The sequence below is a fragment of the Vulpes vulpes genome, chromosome 8 (assembly GCF_048418805.1).
Source record: "Vulpes vulpes isolate BD-2025 chromosome 8, VulVul3, whole genome shotgun sequence".
NCBI lineage: Eukaryota > Metazoa > Chordata > Mammalia > Carnivora > Canidae > Vulpes > Vulpes vulpes.
The window spans coordinates 54,496,428-54,515,794 of NC_132787.1; the positions used below are offsets into that span (position 1 = coordinate 54,496,428).

The window sequence follows — 19,367 nt, forward strand, 5'->3', positions numbered from 1 at the left end:
CACAGGGCACAGTCTATACTGAAACCCAATTGGCTTGATACAAGTCCGTAAGAAACTATTCATACATGGCAGCAACTCACCCACTAGGGCCCCCGGTACAGTTTCCATGGATGCAGGGACTGCTCAGGCACTCGTTCACCTGTGAGTAGCAGCTGGGGCGATGAGGACCCTCAGGGCATAGACAGCGGAAACCATTCACATCATTGATGCATGTTGCACCCTTGCGACAGGGATTGGAAGCACACTCATCAATGTCAATGTTACATCTCTGTCCTGTAGAGAAGGAGAACAGTTTTTGTCATATTCAAAATGCTTAGGGAATAGACACAGAACTATGAGAGATACTGTGTTGACACCTTGCATCTGCACAGGTTGTCTTGGGCACTAAATGTCAAGATTTTTTTTTTAAGATTTTATTTATTTATTCATGAGAGACAGAAAAAGAGAGAGAGGCAGACACACAGGCAGAGAGAGAGAGCAGCAGGTTCCATACAGGGAGCCCAATGTGGGACTTGATCCTGGGACTCCGGGATCATGGCCTGGGTAGAAGGCAGACACTAAACCACTGAGCCACCCAGGCATCCCTAAATATCAAGATATAAATAATAAGACACCCAAGAGCACTTAGCGCGATGTGAGGAAGTAGCAAACAGCATAGATTTTGATAACACAGCTGAGTTAACAAAATGCTGGAACAGCACTGTAGTGTTTTGATGTATATTTCTTCTTTATTCCATCTTAAAAACAGGGAAACTTTAAAAGAAAACATCAAATGTTACCAAAGTTGGCTGTTCCTCTGGCTGATGTTCTAGTACTGTTAAAGAAGCTTTTATTGGGGCAGCCCCGGTGGCCCAGCGGTTTAGCACCACCTTCAGCCCGGGGCCTGAACCTGGAGACCCGGGATCCAGTCCCATGTCAGGCTCCCTGCATGGAGCCTGCTTCTCCCTCTGCCTGTGTCTCTGCCTCTCTCTCTCTCTCTCATTCTCTCTCTCATCAATAAAAAAATAAAAAATATTTTAAAAAAGAAGCTTTTATCACTGCTTTTAGCTGATTCACCACAAACTGATTTTTTCAGTTAGTCAATCTCCTACATTCCTACATATGGTATATCTCAATTACCCGGAATACTTTAGTGAATAAACTATTAATTTAATATTAATATTGGTTAAAAAGAAAGCCATTTTGCTTTCATTCTTAGAGTTGCATTAATCCACTTTTTGCCTCAGAAAGAAGGTATTCTAAGCATAATTTTAATGTCTTCTGATAATTGAGAAAATAATCCAAGGTTTCTTAACCTACTCAGACTTTAATGTGCAAAGAGTCACTTAAAATACTTGTTTTAGGGATCCCTGGGTGGCGCAGCGGTTTGGCGCCTGCCTTTGGCCCAGGGCGCGATCCTGGAGACCTGGGATCGAATCCCACATCGGGCTCCCGGTGCATGGAGCCTGCTTCTCCCTCTGGCTGTGTCTCTGCCTGTTTCTCTCTCTCTGTATGACTATCATAAATAAATAAAAATTAAAAAAAAATACTTGTTTTAAAAGGAGATTCTTAGGCCCTGGCACCATAATTTGTGATAGGTAGAGTCCAGCAAGCCATATTTTAAATAATGCAGATGGTTCAAATACTACATTTTGAAAAACTCTGCTGTAGACAATTATTAGTCTATCATCATGCAATAATGTAAATGCTCAAAATATATCAAATTAAAAGAATATATTCTTTCCCTGAAACCTATACAAGGCTGCACTTTGAAAAGATGTCAGCTCTAACCTTGACATTTGTTGCTTTAAGCTAAATAAAGTGTTCCACTTACATAAGAGTTTTGCTTTGTTAAATTTTGAACAATTGAGATTTAACTATATATTGCAAAATGATATAAAATTTTAAAACAACCCACAATTTTGTAAATAAGTGGCAACAAGCAACTGCTGCAAAGGAATTTATAAGTTTAAAGAATACAATTTTCTGATTCAGATAAAAATATGCAAAAAGAAAGAGAAAAGAAAGAGAAACCCTGCATTTAGAACAGGAAATTCCAAATGAAATAGATCCACACCCCTTTAAAGTATGGGTATTAACATTTTTTCACTCTCTGTTGCTCTCTAAACCAATATTGGTGGTTCTTGTGGCAAAGACCCACAATCTGGTAGTGGTTGCTGTTTTCCTCTTAAGTGTTTTATTAATAACTTATTTAAAAAAAAGTTTTCTTAGCCTCAACCTCAGATTTTTTTAAAATGTTTGCCACTGGCACCAAGATAGGAGCCAGAACTCTTCAACTGCACAGCTATCCTTAGCTTCCTATCCAGTGGAGAATGAGAGAAAAACGCCTTCTTTTTCTGTCCTTTTTAGGAAGCATTTTCTCAGAAGTCACTCCTCTCAGGTTTCCCTCATTTGTTTTTTGGGGTTTTGTTTTTAGTTTCCATTTCTTTTATATATTCATTACTGTGGTTTTTAAGATTTTTATTTAAATTCAATCTGCCAACATAAAATGTAACACCCAGTGCTCATCTCATCGTGTGCCCCCATGCCTGTCACCAAGTTACCCCATCCACCCCCACCCTCATTTGCTTTAAAAAACTCTTCCCAGAATCAATTTTCAAGCCATCTTTAACCAAGAGGGTTAAGCACCCCCTTGTGCAGCCTACAATGTGGAGTGACTGCTGCTTCACTATCGAGGTCTCACCCTTATGGAATTTCCACCCAGTATGAGAAAGGCCCAGCACAAGGCTATTGATCTTATTGGGCTTAGGAACTATTAAATGAGAAGTTAACCGAAGTTTTTTACCCTGTAAGTACTCAATAAATTAGTGTTTAATGAAAAAAGCATGGTATAGTCCAGACTTTTTTTTTTATTATTCATGAGAGACAGAGAGAGAGGCAGGGACATAGGTAGAGGGAGAAGTGGGCTCTGATGTGAGACTTGATCCTCAACCCTGGGATCACGACCTGAGCCAAACGCAGATGCTCAACCTCTGAGCCACCCAAGTGTTCCTGGTATAGTCCAGACTTAAAGATTCTGGAATTGAATGACATAAGTCCCAGATCTGAGTTCTAGTCATTCACTCAACAATATTATTGAATGCTTCCTCCATGCTATATACTATTTTAGACACTGGCTAAAAAGATGATTAGGGAGGTTTCTGTCTTCTGGGAACTCACAGTCTTAGCTGTTTGACTCACTATAGGACTTGATATACACAAAATATGCAAGTGATATCATACAGTATATTTCTTTCTCTGACTCATCTCACTTAGCATAAAGCCCTAAAAGTTCATCCATGTTGTCTCAAATGACAAGATTTCATTCTTTTTTATGGCGAAGTAATATGAACTGATTTTATTATTATTGCAAGATTCCTTGTTCTTAGCAGTGTGCCTATTTAGGATATGCCATTATTAGGTTAACTAAGGGCCAAAGAAACAAAGCAATTCCATACTCAATGTTTATAAATTTGTGACTTGTGATTTTATATAGTTTTATAATGACATTAAAATGAGGATTAGGGCAGCCCCGGTGGCACAGCAGTTTAGCACTGCCCAAGCCTGGGGTGTGATCCTGGAGACCCAGGATCGAGTCCCACATTGGGCTCCCTGCATGGAACCTGCTTCTCCTTCTGCCTGTGTCTCTGCCTCTCTGCCTGCCTCTCTCTCTCTCTCTCTGCACCTCTGAATAAATTAAAAAAAAAAAAAAAGGTTAAAAAATAAATAACTGATCTATCTGCTCATGGATTTTTTTTTAAAATAAATAAATAAAATGAGGATTAGCTATCTTGGTAGATCTGTTACTCATGATTAGCCTTTCAAATGCTTTTTGAAAACCACTAGGGTTTGGTAGATGGTGAAGCTTTGAAAATTTACCTGTTTCAGATAATATTGGGTTTCTAGGTACAAATAATGATTTACAGCTTAAAAATACAATCGTCTGTGGTTAAATCACGTAGCTCTAATTACAGTTGATACTTCTAGTACCCTCTATCTGGAAATTGTTGGGAATTTTCCAATAATAGTTTCTAAAATTGTGTTTAGCCTAATGTGTTTTTTTTTAATTGAGCTATAATTGACATATAATACATTAGTTACAGTATGCAACAGAATAATTTGGTATTTATATATTCTGTAAAATGAGCACCATAATAAGTCTAGTTAACATCCATCACCATACATAATTCCAAAAATTTTTTTTCTTGCTCTTTGCCTATTTTTAAGTTGGATTATGTGCTTCCTTGCTATTGACTTGTATGAGCGCTTTATACATTTTGGATATTATTAATCCCTTTCCAGATATTTTGTTTGCAAATATTTTCTCCTGTCCCACAGGTAGCCTTTTCAACTTATTGTTCCTTGCTGTGCAGAAGCACTTTAGTTTAAGAAGTCCCACTTGTTTATTTTAGTTTTTGTTGCCTATGCTTTGGTTTCTTATTCAACCTATCCGCCTTTATGGACTTATAAGAAGTCAGCAAAATAATGGATATGAAGGTGAAACTGAAAAAGTAGTTTGTAAAACTGAAAAGTAGCTGATAGAGGTGTCCTTTGAGTTCTTTCATTTCCCAATCAGTAAATGCAAAGAAGTCTGAGGAGAATACAGAATTTAGTCTGAAAAAGAAAAACTCATTTAAGTCTGTCAAAGCTGTTATGAGCGTTGAAAAAAAACTAGAAGTGTTAAAATAAAACAAAGAAAAGGATAAAACACCTCACATTTACAGCTCATGTATATACAATACCACAGTTGTCTGTGATATTTTCAGCAGCAGATTAAAAAAAAAAAACAAAAAAAAAAGAAAAAAAAAGTAGACAAAATCATTCCAAAAACAGAATACCATCCAGTAACCCAAATATTCCAGTTCTTGGTTCTGTAATTTCATGCTACACCTTAGGTTTATTTTAGAATATTTTTAGCCTATGTCCTCCTTCCTTGACCTCCTTGGTTTGCTGAATGTCAAAAAGAGAGAGAATATGATTTACTGGCATTTAAAAAAAAAGTCTAGTGAAAGGCTTACATATCTAAAAAGAAACCACAATAGGCACCCACTTAGGCTGTCTGGTGAGGTGAGAATGGGCATGGACTCTCGAGCAGGACCACCTGGGCTGGAACCCTGGCCATAGTGCATTGGTAATGTTAGTTAACCTCTCTAAGCTCTGGGTTTCTCATCAATACCATAGGAATGATAATGGCTGTGATAATTAAATGAGATTAGGTGCCTACCACCTAGTTCAAAATAAGCTCTTAATAAATGATCGCTATTCTCTTATTACCTATTTAATGAAAATGCACCTATTATCCTAGCTAGCAGGATATTTTTTGTGTATTCAGTTGGCTGTCACTTAATCTTGGAGTAGCAAAAGTTCCAGGACCCAGAAGTACAGCTGGCCACTAGATATGACAGCTTTCATGATACCTGTCTTCTGAGCAATCTTCCACTGAGCAGAGATTACAGTGACCCATGTAAGCCACAAACATTACTCCCTAGCATCCACAATCATACCAAGCAGGAAAAGGGATTGTGAAATACAAAGGAAAGTAAGTTGCTGGCAAGTGAGAGACAGACATTCACTTCACTTGGTACTGAATGCCTTTTGACATCATGGTTTAAAAAGTTCTGAGGGAAATTTCTCACATTGGTCGCAAATGACCACATGGTATTTATTAAATGGTAACATTATTACATAAGTGCCTGCTTGCATGTGGGATTGTCTAGAAGAAAAAGATAGATACCATATATGACCTCTGATGGTGCCATAACAAAGAGATGTGTCAATAAGGTACCTCAGATTTCTCAGGAGCCCTTAGCACTTTTTGATCAGGAGCGTAAAAGATAAAGGCAATCTTATAAGCAACAAAAGAGAGAGATTTGTGTTTGTGTGTGTGCACACAAGCATGCGTGTATAAATGTTCTAGCTACTTATAGTAATTAGAGCCAATTTTTTTTCTAGCCATTTACTTTCTGCCTCCTAGTGAGAAAAGATCTCCCTGCACTAGCCAAATTAGTTTGGTCCTCCCAAATTCTGGCCTCATCCAACAATCTCCTGCAAGAGGAAGTACTCAGAAAAAAGCATTTAGTGTTTTCATAGGATTTATCTTGGCTATATTCTTATGGAAGGCATTCACTAGTAAGTGTAGCAAATTAAAGGTGACAGAGATGCTATGTAACTCAAGTACAGTGACAAAAACACATGGTCTGACAAGAAATGCTTTTCAAGTAGATACAACACATGGTCTAAAAACCCTACCTAATGAAAAGCTTCATGCTTACAATTTTGGGAAGGTCTATAAGTAGAAAATTGGGCCAGAGAAGTAAAGAAACAAACGTCTAACCTTCGAAGAGATAGAGAAATATGAAACATCTGAAACATGATTTTCGTTTAGATACTCTTTTCCCAAAGTGATGGGACTGAAGGAGGGACCTCCTGACAAAAAGGGCATTTGTTACCTGTGAATCCTGGTGAGCAGACACAACTGTAACGATTAATGCCATCCATACAGACCCCATGGACACAAGGGTTACTTGCACAGTCATCAAAATTGATTTCACAATTAACACCTGCAAAAATAAGAGCAAAAAGAAACCATGCAGTATTACCACAAAAATAGTATATTGAGAAATCTAAGGAGTATCTGGCCAACTCTGGATAGAGTAAAGCATCAGTTCTCCAAAGTGTAGTCTTCTGGACCTTATCAGGGTGATTATCAGGACAAAAATATTTTATTAATCATACTAAACCACTATCTGCCTGTTTCAGTGTTGGCATCTGCACTCATGGTGCAAAAGCCAACAGGGGTAGGATTGCTGGCATGTTAGCAGGAATCCAGGATCGAGATAGTAGTTAACTTCCATGCGCTCACAATTTTTTTTTTCATAGAGATGCAGAGAGAGAGAGAGAGAGAGAAGCAGAGACACAGGCAGAGGGAGAAGCAGGCTCCATGCAGAGAGCCCGAAGTGGGACACAATCCAGGGTCTCCAGGATCACGCCCTGGGCTGCAGGTGGCGCTAAACCGCTGCGCCACCGGGGCTGCCCCCCCCCCCCCCCCTTTTTTTTTTAATTTATTCATGCACTCACAATTTAAACCAGACAAAACATCTTACTTAAGAATGACTTTGGTGAAGAAGTCAAAATTATTAACTTTTGTATTTTTATTGTATCTTGACCCTTGAATATACATCTACTGCTCTGTGTTCTGAAATGGGAAATAAAGCAGTTTTGTGGCATGCCAAAATACAGTTACTTCCAGGAAAAGCAGTTGTTTGTGTGAGTTCTGAACTGAACATACTTTTTTCATGGACTCCCATTTTAGTTGAAAGAACAACTCACAGAGGAGCCAGGGCTATTCAGATCTAAATATCTTAGCAAACATTAAGTGAAAGAAGTAAATCTGTCCTTTCAAGGAAAACAACTGACAGTATTGTGTTCCAAAAATAAAATGTAAGCTTTTGCATGAAAACTAGAAGTTTTGAACTTATATCCACTGCCAGAAGCTTGAAACTCTCATTATTATGGACATAAGTTTTCAGGATAAATGTTAAAGGGTCGGGATTCTTCAGTGCTGCCTTCCTTCTGGCCCATTCCCCAGATGAATGGTAGAGTTTGGCTATATTAAGAAAGGCTTAATTGACAATAATAAGTAACTAAACAGTAGGGATATACCAATCATAATTTTTACCATCATTTTATAAAAATATTCAAGATATCCTGTCATTTACTTAACATGAATTTAGTGATGTTTTATTTCCCATTCATAGAAAAATGCCTTGGTAGTTTAAAAAAAAAATCTAAAAATAAAGCCTGGTAAAAAGGACATAAACTAACAAAATTTTCATGAAAAAGTGTGGAAATTTTGGTTCACTCACACTTTGTATTAATATTTATTAATAATAATAAAGAATTTACGCAGCCATTATTATGTGCAAGTACTTTGCCTTCTACCTTACATAACTTTTCTTGAGTCCTCTCACTCAAATGGCACATCAAGTTGCATTACACCCATTTTATCATGGACTTGCACCACCAGGATGTGAGCCAGGCATTTTGGATTCTACACTCTGCCACACCATACTGGTCACTCTGTGATGAATGAGGCCATGTTGCCTCACTAAGCCACAAATGAGGCAAGAGTTTCCCTATTCCTTGTATACAAGTGGACACTTTTACATGTGTCTAGCCATTGGCTGATAACCCCCCAATTACCCAAAACTGACCACAGCAGGTCATAGGAGGCTATATTTCATTCAAGCAGGAACAGACACCCTGCCCAAGATGGGCCAATGAGATTTACTCATTGCAACATTGGAATATGAACTGTGGGACCCATGGTCTACAAATTGCTCTGCTTCCTGCTAATCTCTGCAAAGCCTTATCGACAATTCTCACTTGGAATCTGTAAGATACTTCTGTGTGCTTTCAGTAAACTCTTTGTCTATTTTGTAGTTATTGTTTGTTTGTTTGCTAAAGATTCTTTAAACTAGTCAAATTGGTTTCTGTGACAACAGCTACCCATCATAAGACCACGGGTAAAAGAAGCTTCAGAAGTGACTCTGGGCGGTATATCTCATTTTAAGTACCCAGTAAATGAGAACCACAATTATAACCAGCACACTGTAAAGTATCCCTTCTGTTTATACTCATCCAAACCCCAACCTACCAACTCAGGACCATGTTATGAATGGGTCATGGATTCCTCCTCTAGAACTCAAGAGTCTATTCATAATGACTAATTAAATAGACCCATTCATCCAGGCCCCTAAGTACATGTCAGGTCTTTCTCCACCTATTACAGACCAAGATTTTTTCATCATGTCTACATCTCTTTGCTTTAACTCTCCCAAGAGCCACAGGAAAGGATTTGATAGTTTTCTGAAAAATTCTGGATCTTCATTCTATGCTTCCTGCAAACTGCTCATATTTATTTCTTGCATTTCTCAGCGACAGCTACTTACACCTTGTCTTCTCTGTCCTCCCCAGGGAATACACCTGATACATCCTGGCATAATGATAGAATTCCAGAGAAAACAAAGTGCTTGCCAACCCACCACTCACCCAGGTTTCCAGTACATTTGTTATAATGGGGATGATAGCAAAGCCTAAAACAGCCCCACCATTCTAAAGGCATCCTTTCAATTGCTTGTAAATCTCTCAAATTTCTTTTCGTACTGCAATTTCTCATGTCTTGGGGACCAGCCCGGAAGCAAATTGCTTTTGGAAGGTTTCACAAAGATCTATTCAGCCCTTTTAGTAAGTTATCTAAATGTGGGGAGGGGAAAGGCATTTTCAACTGTGAAGGCATGGGATGTTTTTCGTATGCCTGAGCAACTCAAAAAGGACTTTGTTTTCAAACTTGGCATGTACGAGGTCCTGGATGAAGACCAGGGCCTTTGACAAGTTTGAAGAAATGGATTTGGAAATAACAAAATAAAACGAGGGTAGTTAACCACCTCCCCCACCTCTGCCCCCAACACAGGCCATTTTCTTTAAATCTAGAATGAGTTCTCAATAAATCACTCCCATGTATTGGTAGGTTTCCTTCTAACAAAGGTGCACTCTAGTTAATCTTCCACTAATACATTTTCTTTGATCTGAGACATAGTACTTCTCTGTCCATTAACCAGAGTTGTGACCATAATTATTCCTCGAATAAGTAAAACAGACTCCAGTGAAACCTGTGAAATGCGTTGCCTGAGAAAATAATTCAACATTCCCCCAGTAAGGAGCAGCATGCCTTCCCAACTAACAAGCAGTCACTCAACCAGAGTTGAGAAACAGCAATGAATGTGGAGTGGGAAATAGCGGATCTGCATTCTAATTTACAATGACTGGGACATGTTAAAAAGTCTCTCCTCTCCCTGTGAATCCCCCTAAATGCCCAAAGCCCACCAGAGACACAGAGTGGAAGAAAAGTGTCACATTAAAGATACTGGATACTTAAATAGAGAAAAAACTGAAAGCTTATATAAATTATCTATGAATGTATCTTGAAAACTGGACTGGCAATGGAGAAATTCATGCACTAAATAACTCATTTTCTCTATGATCATATTAGCCAGATATCTGTCAAGTTTCTGTTTTACTTTGAACTCTTTAGACACAGCAATGCTGATTCATCATGAAAGGAATAGAAGGACAGGAGGGAGGGAGAGGGGAAAGGGCCAGCTTCATTAAATCTGAGTCTGGTGGAGGCTAAAGAAAAAAGGATAACCAAATCAAGCCACAAAGCCAAGAGGGTTTCCAATTTTAAATAATAATTTCAATGTTTTGAAGTGGTATGTCTCCTTCTAATGAAAAACACACACCCAAAATCATCAGTTTTGCAAAGCTATTGTCTCTAATTTCTCCAGTGGCTAGAGACATCTGCCTCTGAGATGTTTCTGGCTGTAACTTTGACTGTGCATCTCAGAATCAGGATTATTTTTCAGGTATCTGAGCATATGCCATGACAGTATGAGATATCTGTGTAAACTATTTTGGGGGAACAGTGAAACCCCAGAGGAGACACAGAGCAGCTTACCTGATGTGCCAGGCTGGCAGTTGCACTGGTAGCCATTCACCAGGTCAATGCAGCGACCATCATTCAGGCAGGGGCTGCTGTAACACTCATCTATCTGGTCACTGCAGATGGCACCCATGTACCCCGGGTTGCAGATGCAGGTGTAGGAATCAATCCCATCCTGACACTGGCCATGGTGGCAAGGATCAGGGTCACAGTTGTCAATGTTCTCCTCACACAACACACCAGTGAATCCTGGGAAGGAATTTTATCAAGAAGGCTTAAAATCAAGTTAGACATCCACACCTGAACATAAATGTGGCTGCATCCACTTACCCTACAGACCTCATGTCTTAAACAGTTTATACTATAGCAATGAGAAGTCAACTATTTGATTTACAAGGCAAGCCTAGAAAGTTGTGCTTAAAATAAAGTTTTTCAAATAAAATTTATAGAATTTAAATCCCTTTTTCTAAATGATCAATGGTTTCATTGCAGAGATACTTTAACTGCAGCTTCATTTCATACTGGGCTTCAATGAGGAATAGCTCTCAATATTTTTCCATTATACATTTATTTCTATATTCCTTTCTTCCCAAAACCAACATACAGATATTATATTAATGCTAACATGTACCTTATCTTCCCAATTCTGACCTCAGAGGACAGAGAACTTTTCTTTATTCCTTTCAGACTCTCCCAGAGTACTATGCTTATATACTAAGGTTTTTAATAAATACCTGTTAAATAAAATGAATGAAAACTTATTATTTAAAAGAAAAAAGGGGCAAATAAAGCTTCCTTCATTCAATTCATTCTTTTAAAGAATTTTAAAGGAAGAGGGGCTCTCTTTCCTTTTAAACATGAATTCAAGGTTTTTAAACTCTCTCCAGTGAAGATTATCTCTGAGAATAATCTAGCCAGAGGAGGACAAAATCTGGAACTTCTCCAACCAAGGACAACATTTCATGAAAAGAGAAAGAAGTTAAGTGGTTCATCTGACAGGACCTAATCTAAGGAGGCCTAGTAAATGGTAATGTCCCAGTACTACCAAAATATTAATTCTCTGTTTATTTTTGTCATTTAGTTTGCTTTTCTGTCATCAGAAAGGAATCATACACATGATGTTTAAAATCCTTTAAGAACCCATCTTCTAAAAAGGTCTTGCATTATACCCATAACTTCTTTTTCTCTCAAGCGGTCATATAAAAAATAAATTGGGAAATCATCTTTTCTAATAATCTCTAGTCTTTCTCTATAATACTGGTCTGTGTAGGAGCAAATGTATAACAAGGGACATTTCGTTTATTCAAATCCACTCCCAAGTGAGAAACATAGCCACAGATCAGAAATGTAGAATATTTGTAAGCAGATTCTTTGTCACTGTAGTAGCGGAAATCAGGAAAGAGGACCTAAACTTTCCCAGACATAGCTCTCTCTCCCGTTCAGATACACACCTGACTGTCAAGGCCTGAGCAGTCTTTAATGCAGAAAACCTCTGCACTTGCACACAATGGCCCTTAGATTTCTAGGCCTTTGTTCAATCACTTGCCTCAAGAAACACAGAAACAGGTCTCTTGCTGAGAAGCCCCAGGGAAAAATAGCTTTCAGCTGGAATTCTTCCCTTTCCCAAAGGAGTAAGTCAAGCCAGCCAGAAACTCATCACTGCCAAAATTTGTCCCAGAAAGACATGGACACCAAATGGAAATGTCCAAGCCAGGCCACTACTGTGGTGGAGAAGGAGGCAGGTGTTGTAGAAGGAAAACAGTGAGAGCAGCGAAAAAAAATATGCTAGAAGCAGCTCTCTCTTAACAGAGGGCAGCCCATTAGTGGACTGGCTTGGTAGGGCAGCTAGAAGACAGTCTCCTATTTTGTTCACATGGACCTACCAGGGGAATAAAAAGTGAGGACAATCTTACCTGTGGCACACTGGCATTCATAGCCATTCGGGTGATCAATACACTTTGCCCCATTCAGACATGGAGTACTGGAACAGTCATCAATATCAATCTGGCAAACTGGCCCAGTGAAACCTTAAAAGGGCAGAGTGATGACATAAGTCAAAGGACTATCCTATGTTTATCTATCTAAGGTCTACCTATGATGTCCCATGAGAAGGATGCCCAAGAGGGTTGGGTTACACTACCAGTAGAGCTTAAACCAGTGGCTCAAAAAAAAACAAAACAAAACAAAACAAAAAAAAAAACAGTGGCTCAGCAAACATAAAATTATTCTCCCAAACAGGTAACTGAGATAACTAAATAAAGCTCAGGGCATCAGGGGCAAATGCATGTGTCTCCATTTGTTTTTTCCCAGTACAGATTTCACTTCTAGTTGAAGTAGGGACTAAATGGTTATACATGGAACCCTCAAACAAGTGAGTACAGCTTCAGAGGAGCTGGAACTTCTTTGAAGAAACACCATGAGAGGCTATCATTTCTGGAAGAAAAACTGGCATAGCAAAAGGAGACACAGAGTACTCTTTGGGAAAAAAAAATTGACTTGTGCAGTCTGTTTTTGGACCCAGGGTGAAATATCTAAAAATAAAAATCTCACAGAGGGGCTTTAAGAATATGACCCATAGGGAGGAAAAAAAAATCCTGAATAGCCTACAACCAAGGCTTCGGTGAGGTATGAACTTTCTGAAATATATACACAGACAGAGAGGTCATGGGCCAAACAGAATAGACTTGGACTTCTGGCCACAAAGGATTTGGATGATACACTAGCTGAAACAAACTCATTTCTGTACACACTCCTATCCCGAAGTGCTCACTTTAATGACTTCCTCATGTACAGCCCACACACACACTCTCCTCCTCCCTTCCCTGTGGTCACTCAGCTTTGTGCTTTCAAAGAAAATTGGGGCAGGTGGTGGGCACTTACCAGGTGGACATAGACACTGGAAGCGATTGACTTTATCCACACACTGACCATTGTTCACACAAGGGTTGCTCTGACATTCGTTTATCTCCAATTCACAATGTACACCTTTGAAACCTTGAACAAATTGGACCACACAAGTGGCTTAGAAAGACAGAAAGGCATATTCTATCCAAGAAAGCACAAATTTGCAGAGTGGACTATTTCCTCTATGAGCATGAACATTTCTGCAGAAGTCAAAGGGGACTCTGCCATGATGGGAAATAGTCATTGCAAGTATCAGCAAGATAGGAGAATACTGCGAGATACCCATGTCACTGTGAAGAGGGAGAAGAGACTGGTAAAACATAGCATGCCACCAAAGATTGTCCCACATTCTCTGACCTGTCCCTGTTTCACTTTCAGAGCTGTACCAGGCCCACAGGGTCACCAGTTGATGTTCTCAAAGACCAGCTGACCTGGAGATGCAACTGCTCTCAGGGTACAAGTCAAGATCAGGAGGGCCTCCCAATGCTAGAGGAGCTAAGCAGCCTTAATCTGGCAAAGCAGCCACTGCCATATGTCTTTTATCTAAGGATTCAAGAAGTAGTTTCTGTAGAAACTATTTCATACATATAAAACTGTATGCACATTACTACGGATAAATGGCAAGTTCCTACAGAAGCACGGGTAAAATAATTTATATAAATGGAACAGTAAAGTATTTATAATATATCAAGAGATCAGAAAAGCTTGCTATTTAAAGGATTCTTATGGTAAATCCTTTATTAAATCAAAGAGTACTTGCATAAAAACACTCACTTCCAAATTTTTCTTACATGAAACTGATGTTGATATAAGGACTTATTTAATTTGGTCTCCATAGCTCTAAGAATTCTAGCACCGCGTACTCTAAGGAGTAGTGCTCTAAGGAGCACTACTCCTTAGAGGTCCCCTTGGCTGGGAACGCCGTCATTATTGGGAATTAAATGCTGACAGAGTTCATAGAATTGCCCACCCTAAATTGAAAAGTGCATGGCAGTGCCCTTTGTCTAGACCCCACTCACTGATGGGCCCATGTACCTGGCATGCACAAACATGTGAAGCCTCCAATCTTATCCAGACAGGTTGCATCATTCTGGCAGGGGTCAGAATGACACTCATTGATGTCCATCTCACAACGAGGCCCTGCATAGCCCTTCAGACATTCACAGTGGAAGGCACCATCTGTGTTCACACACTTTCCTGCATGCTCACAAGGATTGCTATTGGCTGGAAAACACAAGCACCGATTATTGGGATCAAAGCACCCTGATGGACTTTCCACAAATGTGGATTACAGAAGTAGGTCTGATTGTTACAGCATTAGGGCCAGGCCTTTAATAATCTGATTCTCAATTTCGTATTTTCTTCTTTAAAATGAAAGGAAAGGAAAGGAAAGGGAAGGGAAGGGAAGGGAAGGGAAGGGAACGGAAGGGAAGGGAAGGGAAGGGAAGGGAAGGGAAGGGAAGGGAAGGGAAGGGAAGGGAGGAAAGAGGAAGGGAGGGGAGGGGACGGGAGGGGAGGGGAGGGGAAGACAGACTAAGGTAATCTCAACTCTCGTGCATCTCTGCTGTTCTTCTGCCCAAAGTGTCGTCAAGGTGGGGCTTTCTATTAATAATCAGGTACAGACCTTCCATATATTCAATTTTCAGAATACAGTATATGTTCACACAGAAAGGTTGTTTAACAGTGGGCATGTAACAGGAGAGATCTGAGATTTTGCTTCTGTCTGAATGCTTGCTGAGCTCTATAGATACCACGAGGAATAGGAAAAGTTCCACGTACTCACCCATAGCACACTCATCCACATCTTCTGTACAATCAGCCCCTTTGAAGCCTTGAGGGCAGGTGCAAATATACTGCCCGTTCAGGGGGTTGGTATCACACAGTGCCCCCTTGTGGCAAGGATTGCTGATGCATGCATCATCCAGATGACATAAAAGACCTGGGATGGGGCAAAAAGAACAAAGAAAAAATGTCTCTTACTTGAGGAAGAGTTTTCTCTTTCATGGAGGAGGGAAAACCTTATGGTCACCTCACCAAAATCCAATATGGAGATTTCGAGGCAACTTCCCCTTTACCTAATCCTACCTTAGGGACATGCTACAGCTAGCAGCAAGCAAGTAGTTTCTGCAGACAACCTTGCTGCTTTGACCCTAAGCCCTCAGCTAGACCTCTCCTCAAGGGTCAAGTCATCCACAGGCCATAAAGTGAGATGGTTAGACGATGAAGATAACTTTTTGCCAGTGCTACTATATTTAGCAAATAAAAAGAGAGGATGCCCAGTTCAATTTGAATTTCAAATAAACAATGTTTTACTATATATTCTAAATATTGCACTCACCTTATATTTTATTTAGCAATCTACTTTCCCCCAAATTATGCTACCTGATGATCAGGGGCCACCAGTATTTAGCTAGCCTCAGAAGGAAAAAAAAAAGCTGAACATCATCAGCCTATACTAGGGCAGCCTTTTAATCATGTCAACATTCCTGGCTCAAGCGCCCTCAGCACTCCAAAGGTATTACTAGGCCCCACGTTCTGTGTAGTTCACATGGGAACTGGATTTTCCAGTCTGCAATTAGCTTAAGAACAGGTAACCAAGGCTTCTTCTACAAAGCTAGGGGTGGGGCTTTCAGAAAGGCATGGATATGAAAAGTCCTAGGCACAAAGTTCTCTCAGTTAAGCTAACTTCTTCCTCCATGGTCCTCCCCTTCACTGCTCTCTACTCCTAGGACTGGACTGGGAGCTGTTAACTTGAGACTCTAGAGCAATATTAACTTTGCAGTTAGTAAAATTCCTCCCTTACAGGAATATTTCCATAGACACTGAGAGCTGGAATGCATTCAAATGCTTCTCTCCTCCTAACTTCTTCAAAGTAAAAAGTTCCTTCTCAAAATGAAGTCCCTAAATCCATTTATTAGTAATTTTATCTTAATTTCTGAGAAGTTTATCTTAATTTCTGAGGTGCTTTTCTCTCTCAGATCTTAAGGTGGTCAATAAATGCTCCTAAGGCAATAGCCACTAACTTCCATTTTTAGGGTATGAAAAACTGAGGTATACAGATTTGAGATGAGAGCCAAAAGTCCTCAAGAAGAAGACTAATTTCATAGTACTTCGGCTAGCAATTATATTTCCAGAACACTCTTGAGTAATATGTTCCTACAGATGCTAATTAAAAGGACACAACTTGGGGAGTCAAAGAGATCTTGAATGCTCTCTAGCCCCTTCCCTGAACTGCCCCTTCCCTGAACTCCAGTTCTGTGCTGCTGGCCTTACCTGCCTTTCCTTCTGGGCACATGCAAGAGAAGGAGGCCACACGGTCAATGCAGGTGGAGCCCGGGGTGCAGGAGGCAAAGGCACAGTCATCAATGTTCTCACTGCAGTCATCTCCACTCCAGCCATTAACACATACACAGCCATAACCCCCATTGCGGTTGGTACAGGTGCCTCCATTCTGACAAGCATTAGGTTGTAGCAGACACTCATCCACATCCTCTGTGCAGAACTGTCCTTTGGGGGAAAAATGTCTTTGATTAGGGCTCTCAAGTCTCAAAGGATTAATACAATACTAGCTCCCACACATTCTTCACCCTCATGTGACCTGCCTGAAATTAAGGCAAGCAGATCTCCCTGCAGACTAGGTCTTCAAATGAATTTTAAGGCTACCATGGCTCATCCAAATGATATTTATTTCAGACAAATAACTTAAAGAAGAATGGAAATTGCTATCCCTAGAAATTATGACATGAGAATTGAGCCAACCTATCAAGGAGATTAGTCTTGTAGCATCCTTGATTCAGTTAAATCCCTGAGACAATGAATATGTAAGTGAGAAGAGTGAGGGAAGAAAAGCGTATGAGATGAGTAAGAAAGATTGATGAGAAGGACCTTACACATCAAAATGTCAGGGCAGTTATTCTATGTCCCAGCTGTACCAATGTTAACATCCTGGTTATGATACTATACGATAGTTTTGCAAGATGATGTTACCATTGCGGGAGCCTTGGTATAGGATATCTCTCTGTATTAATTCTTTTAACTGCATATGAGACTAAAATTATCTCAAAATAAAAGGTTTAATTAAAAAAGAAAAGTAAAAAAAAATAAAATAAAAGTAAGGGCAAGCACAGGTAGAGAGAAGAGATGAAGGACAATGAAAAGCCTTGGTAAACTGTGGAGGTGAAAGGCAACACTGAGATGATGAAACTGGAGCAAACTGTGCATAGCCTAAGGCATCCAACCTTCAAGAACATGGATTTGTGGAGTAAAACACAGAAAGTTGACACAGGGTAATAGAAGATGGAAAAATGATCAAGTTGATCAGCCCGAAAAAGAGCCAATTGAAGGATGATATACCAGACTGCTTATGGATATAATGCAGGCCACTACAAGAGCAAAGAATGGAGGACTATGGAAAAGACTCTCAGGCCTTTGGACAAAGGAACAAAAGTATGTCTTCAACTTATAATCAAGGCATCTTTGATTAACAAGCAGTTTAGTGCCGGATCACTTGAGTTATAAAACAAGTTAATGAATCGTCCTTATTGATACCAGTTTCAAGAGCTACGAAAGGGAATTCATATTCAGATCATCTGAATTCTCTAAAACACAACAGGACAAGTGACTGAAACTTTAAAAAATCTCAAGGTGTCCTTTAATTCTTTGTAAAAGAACTCAATGAATAATTCAAAAAGGCATTCTGGTAAAGAGACCTCTTAATGAAAAAGCACATGATGTTTATACTCAGAAAATGCCAAGGCTATCCCTAGTCCTCAGAATACCAAATAATAATTCAAGTGGCTCAAGTATTTTCAGAAGGGCTTCAATGTACCCAGCTGCGTAGCCATCATTGCTAACAGAAGTTAGTTGTGTCTGATCTAACCTAACTGACCATCTATCTTTTACCTCTAATATATACATCCATTATTACAGAACTAGTATCACTCTGTTGTACTTATCTGATTGCACATCCATCTCCCATCATTTGCCTACAAGCAACCTCAGTTCAAGAATATATTTTTTGTATTCATAACTAAGATCTCACTGCCCAGGATGGCAGGATGGGAATTTGGGCATCTCTGGAACTCTGTGCTCATCACCTTCCTTCTGTGTGCTTCTCCTCAACCCCACTTCATCCATATAATTATTTTTTTTACAAGAATTCTTGAAGGAGCCACCATGTTTTTACATGATCGTGCTCTCCTACTCAAGCTGACAGATCCAGGATGGGTATCTGATATAAGCTATATCACTGTGTCCCTTTTCTAAATTTTTGGACTAGGGACTCTTTGCCACATGGACCAAAATGATAAGTGGGCTGGTGACAGACCAAATGATATGGGTAAAATCAGAAGTAAACAGAAAAACAAAATCATGGTGGCATTCACGTTACTGGTTCCAGTTATTCCTGAAGCCCAACCACTCCTAATGAGAGATGGCCCTTCCAACAGGTATCCTAATTCCAGATGGGGATCTGTCAACTGCAACTCACAGTATTAACTAATACAGACTGAATGAGTGAGTGAGTACATGCATTGGCAATCATTTCCCCCAAGGCAGATGATGTCATTTATTACAGAACGCTTTGCTCCCTTACTATACAGGCAGAATGCTACCTCAGAGTAAAAACAGATGTATAATTAGGATACAGATGGGATTTAGAAATGAAAACATGCCCAAGAAGTAGGTGAAAAGTGGCTGTAACCTGGAAATTACTGAGAGTTTTGTCTCTTACACTTTGTTCAAACATCTATGCTACCATCAAACCAAATTTATTTGCTTGAATGTGAGCAATTTGATGTTATTTTTCTTTTTGACTGGCTCTGTGATAACTCTAAGACACTGAGTGTTTAAAAATATCTTACATGTATTTCTTATGCAATATAATATCCAGACACTTAAATATTATAGTAAGACAGACTAGGTAAAACAACAACAACAACAACAACAAAAAAAACAAAACAAAACAAAACAAAAATAATGCTTG

At 39.4% G+C, this 19,367-nt stretch overlaps 1 protein-coding gene across 1 annotated transcript in view; it reads right to left on the minus strand.

Annotated features, from left to right (window-relative positions):
- Positions 1 to 19,367, minus strand: part of NOTCH2 (notch receptor 2) — a 164,122-nt gene that overhangs the window by 40,671 nt on the left and 104,084 nt on the right. The window contains exons 6-13 of the mRNA XM_025988791.2: positions 16,658 to 16,891; positions 15,168 to 15,323; positions 14,420 to 14,608; positions 13,361 to 13,474; positions 12,394 to 12,507; positions 10,496 to 10,729; positions 6,429 to 6,539; positions 81 to 273 (exon numbers count right to left, since the gene is read on the minus strand). Coding sequence (XP_025844576.1) covers positions 81 to 273; positions 6,429 to 6,539; positions 10,496 to 10,729; positions 12,394 to 12,507; positions 13,361 to 13,474; positions 14,420 to 14,608; positions 15,168 to 15,323; positions 16,658 to 16,891 — 1,345 coding nt within the window. The remainder of the gene's footprint in view (positions 1 to 80; positions 274 to 6,428; positions 6,540 to 10,495; positions 10,730 to 12,393; positions 12,508 to 13,360; positions 13,475 to 14,419; positions 14,609 to 15,167; positions 15,324 to 16,657; positions 16,892 to 19,367) is intronic.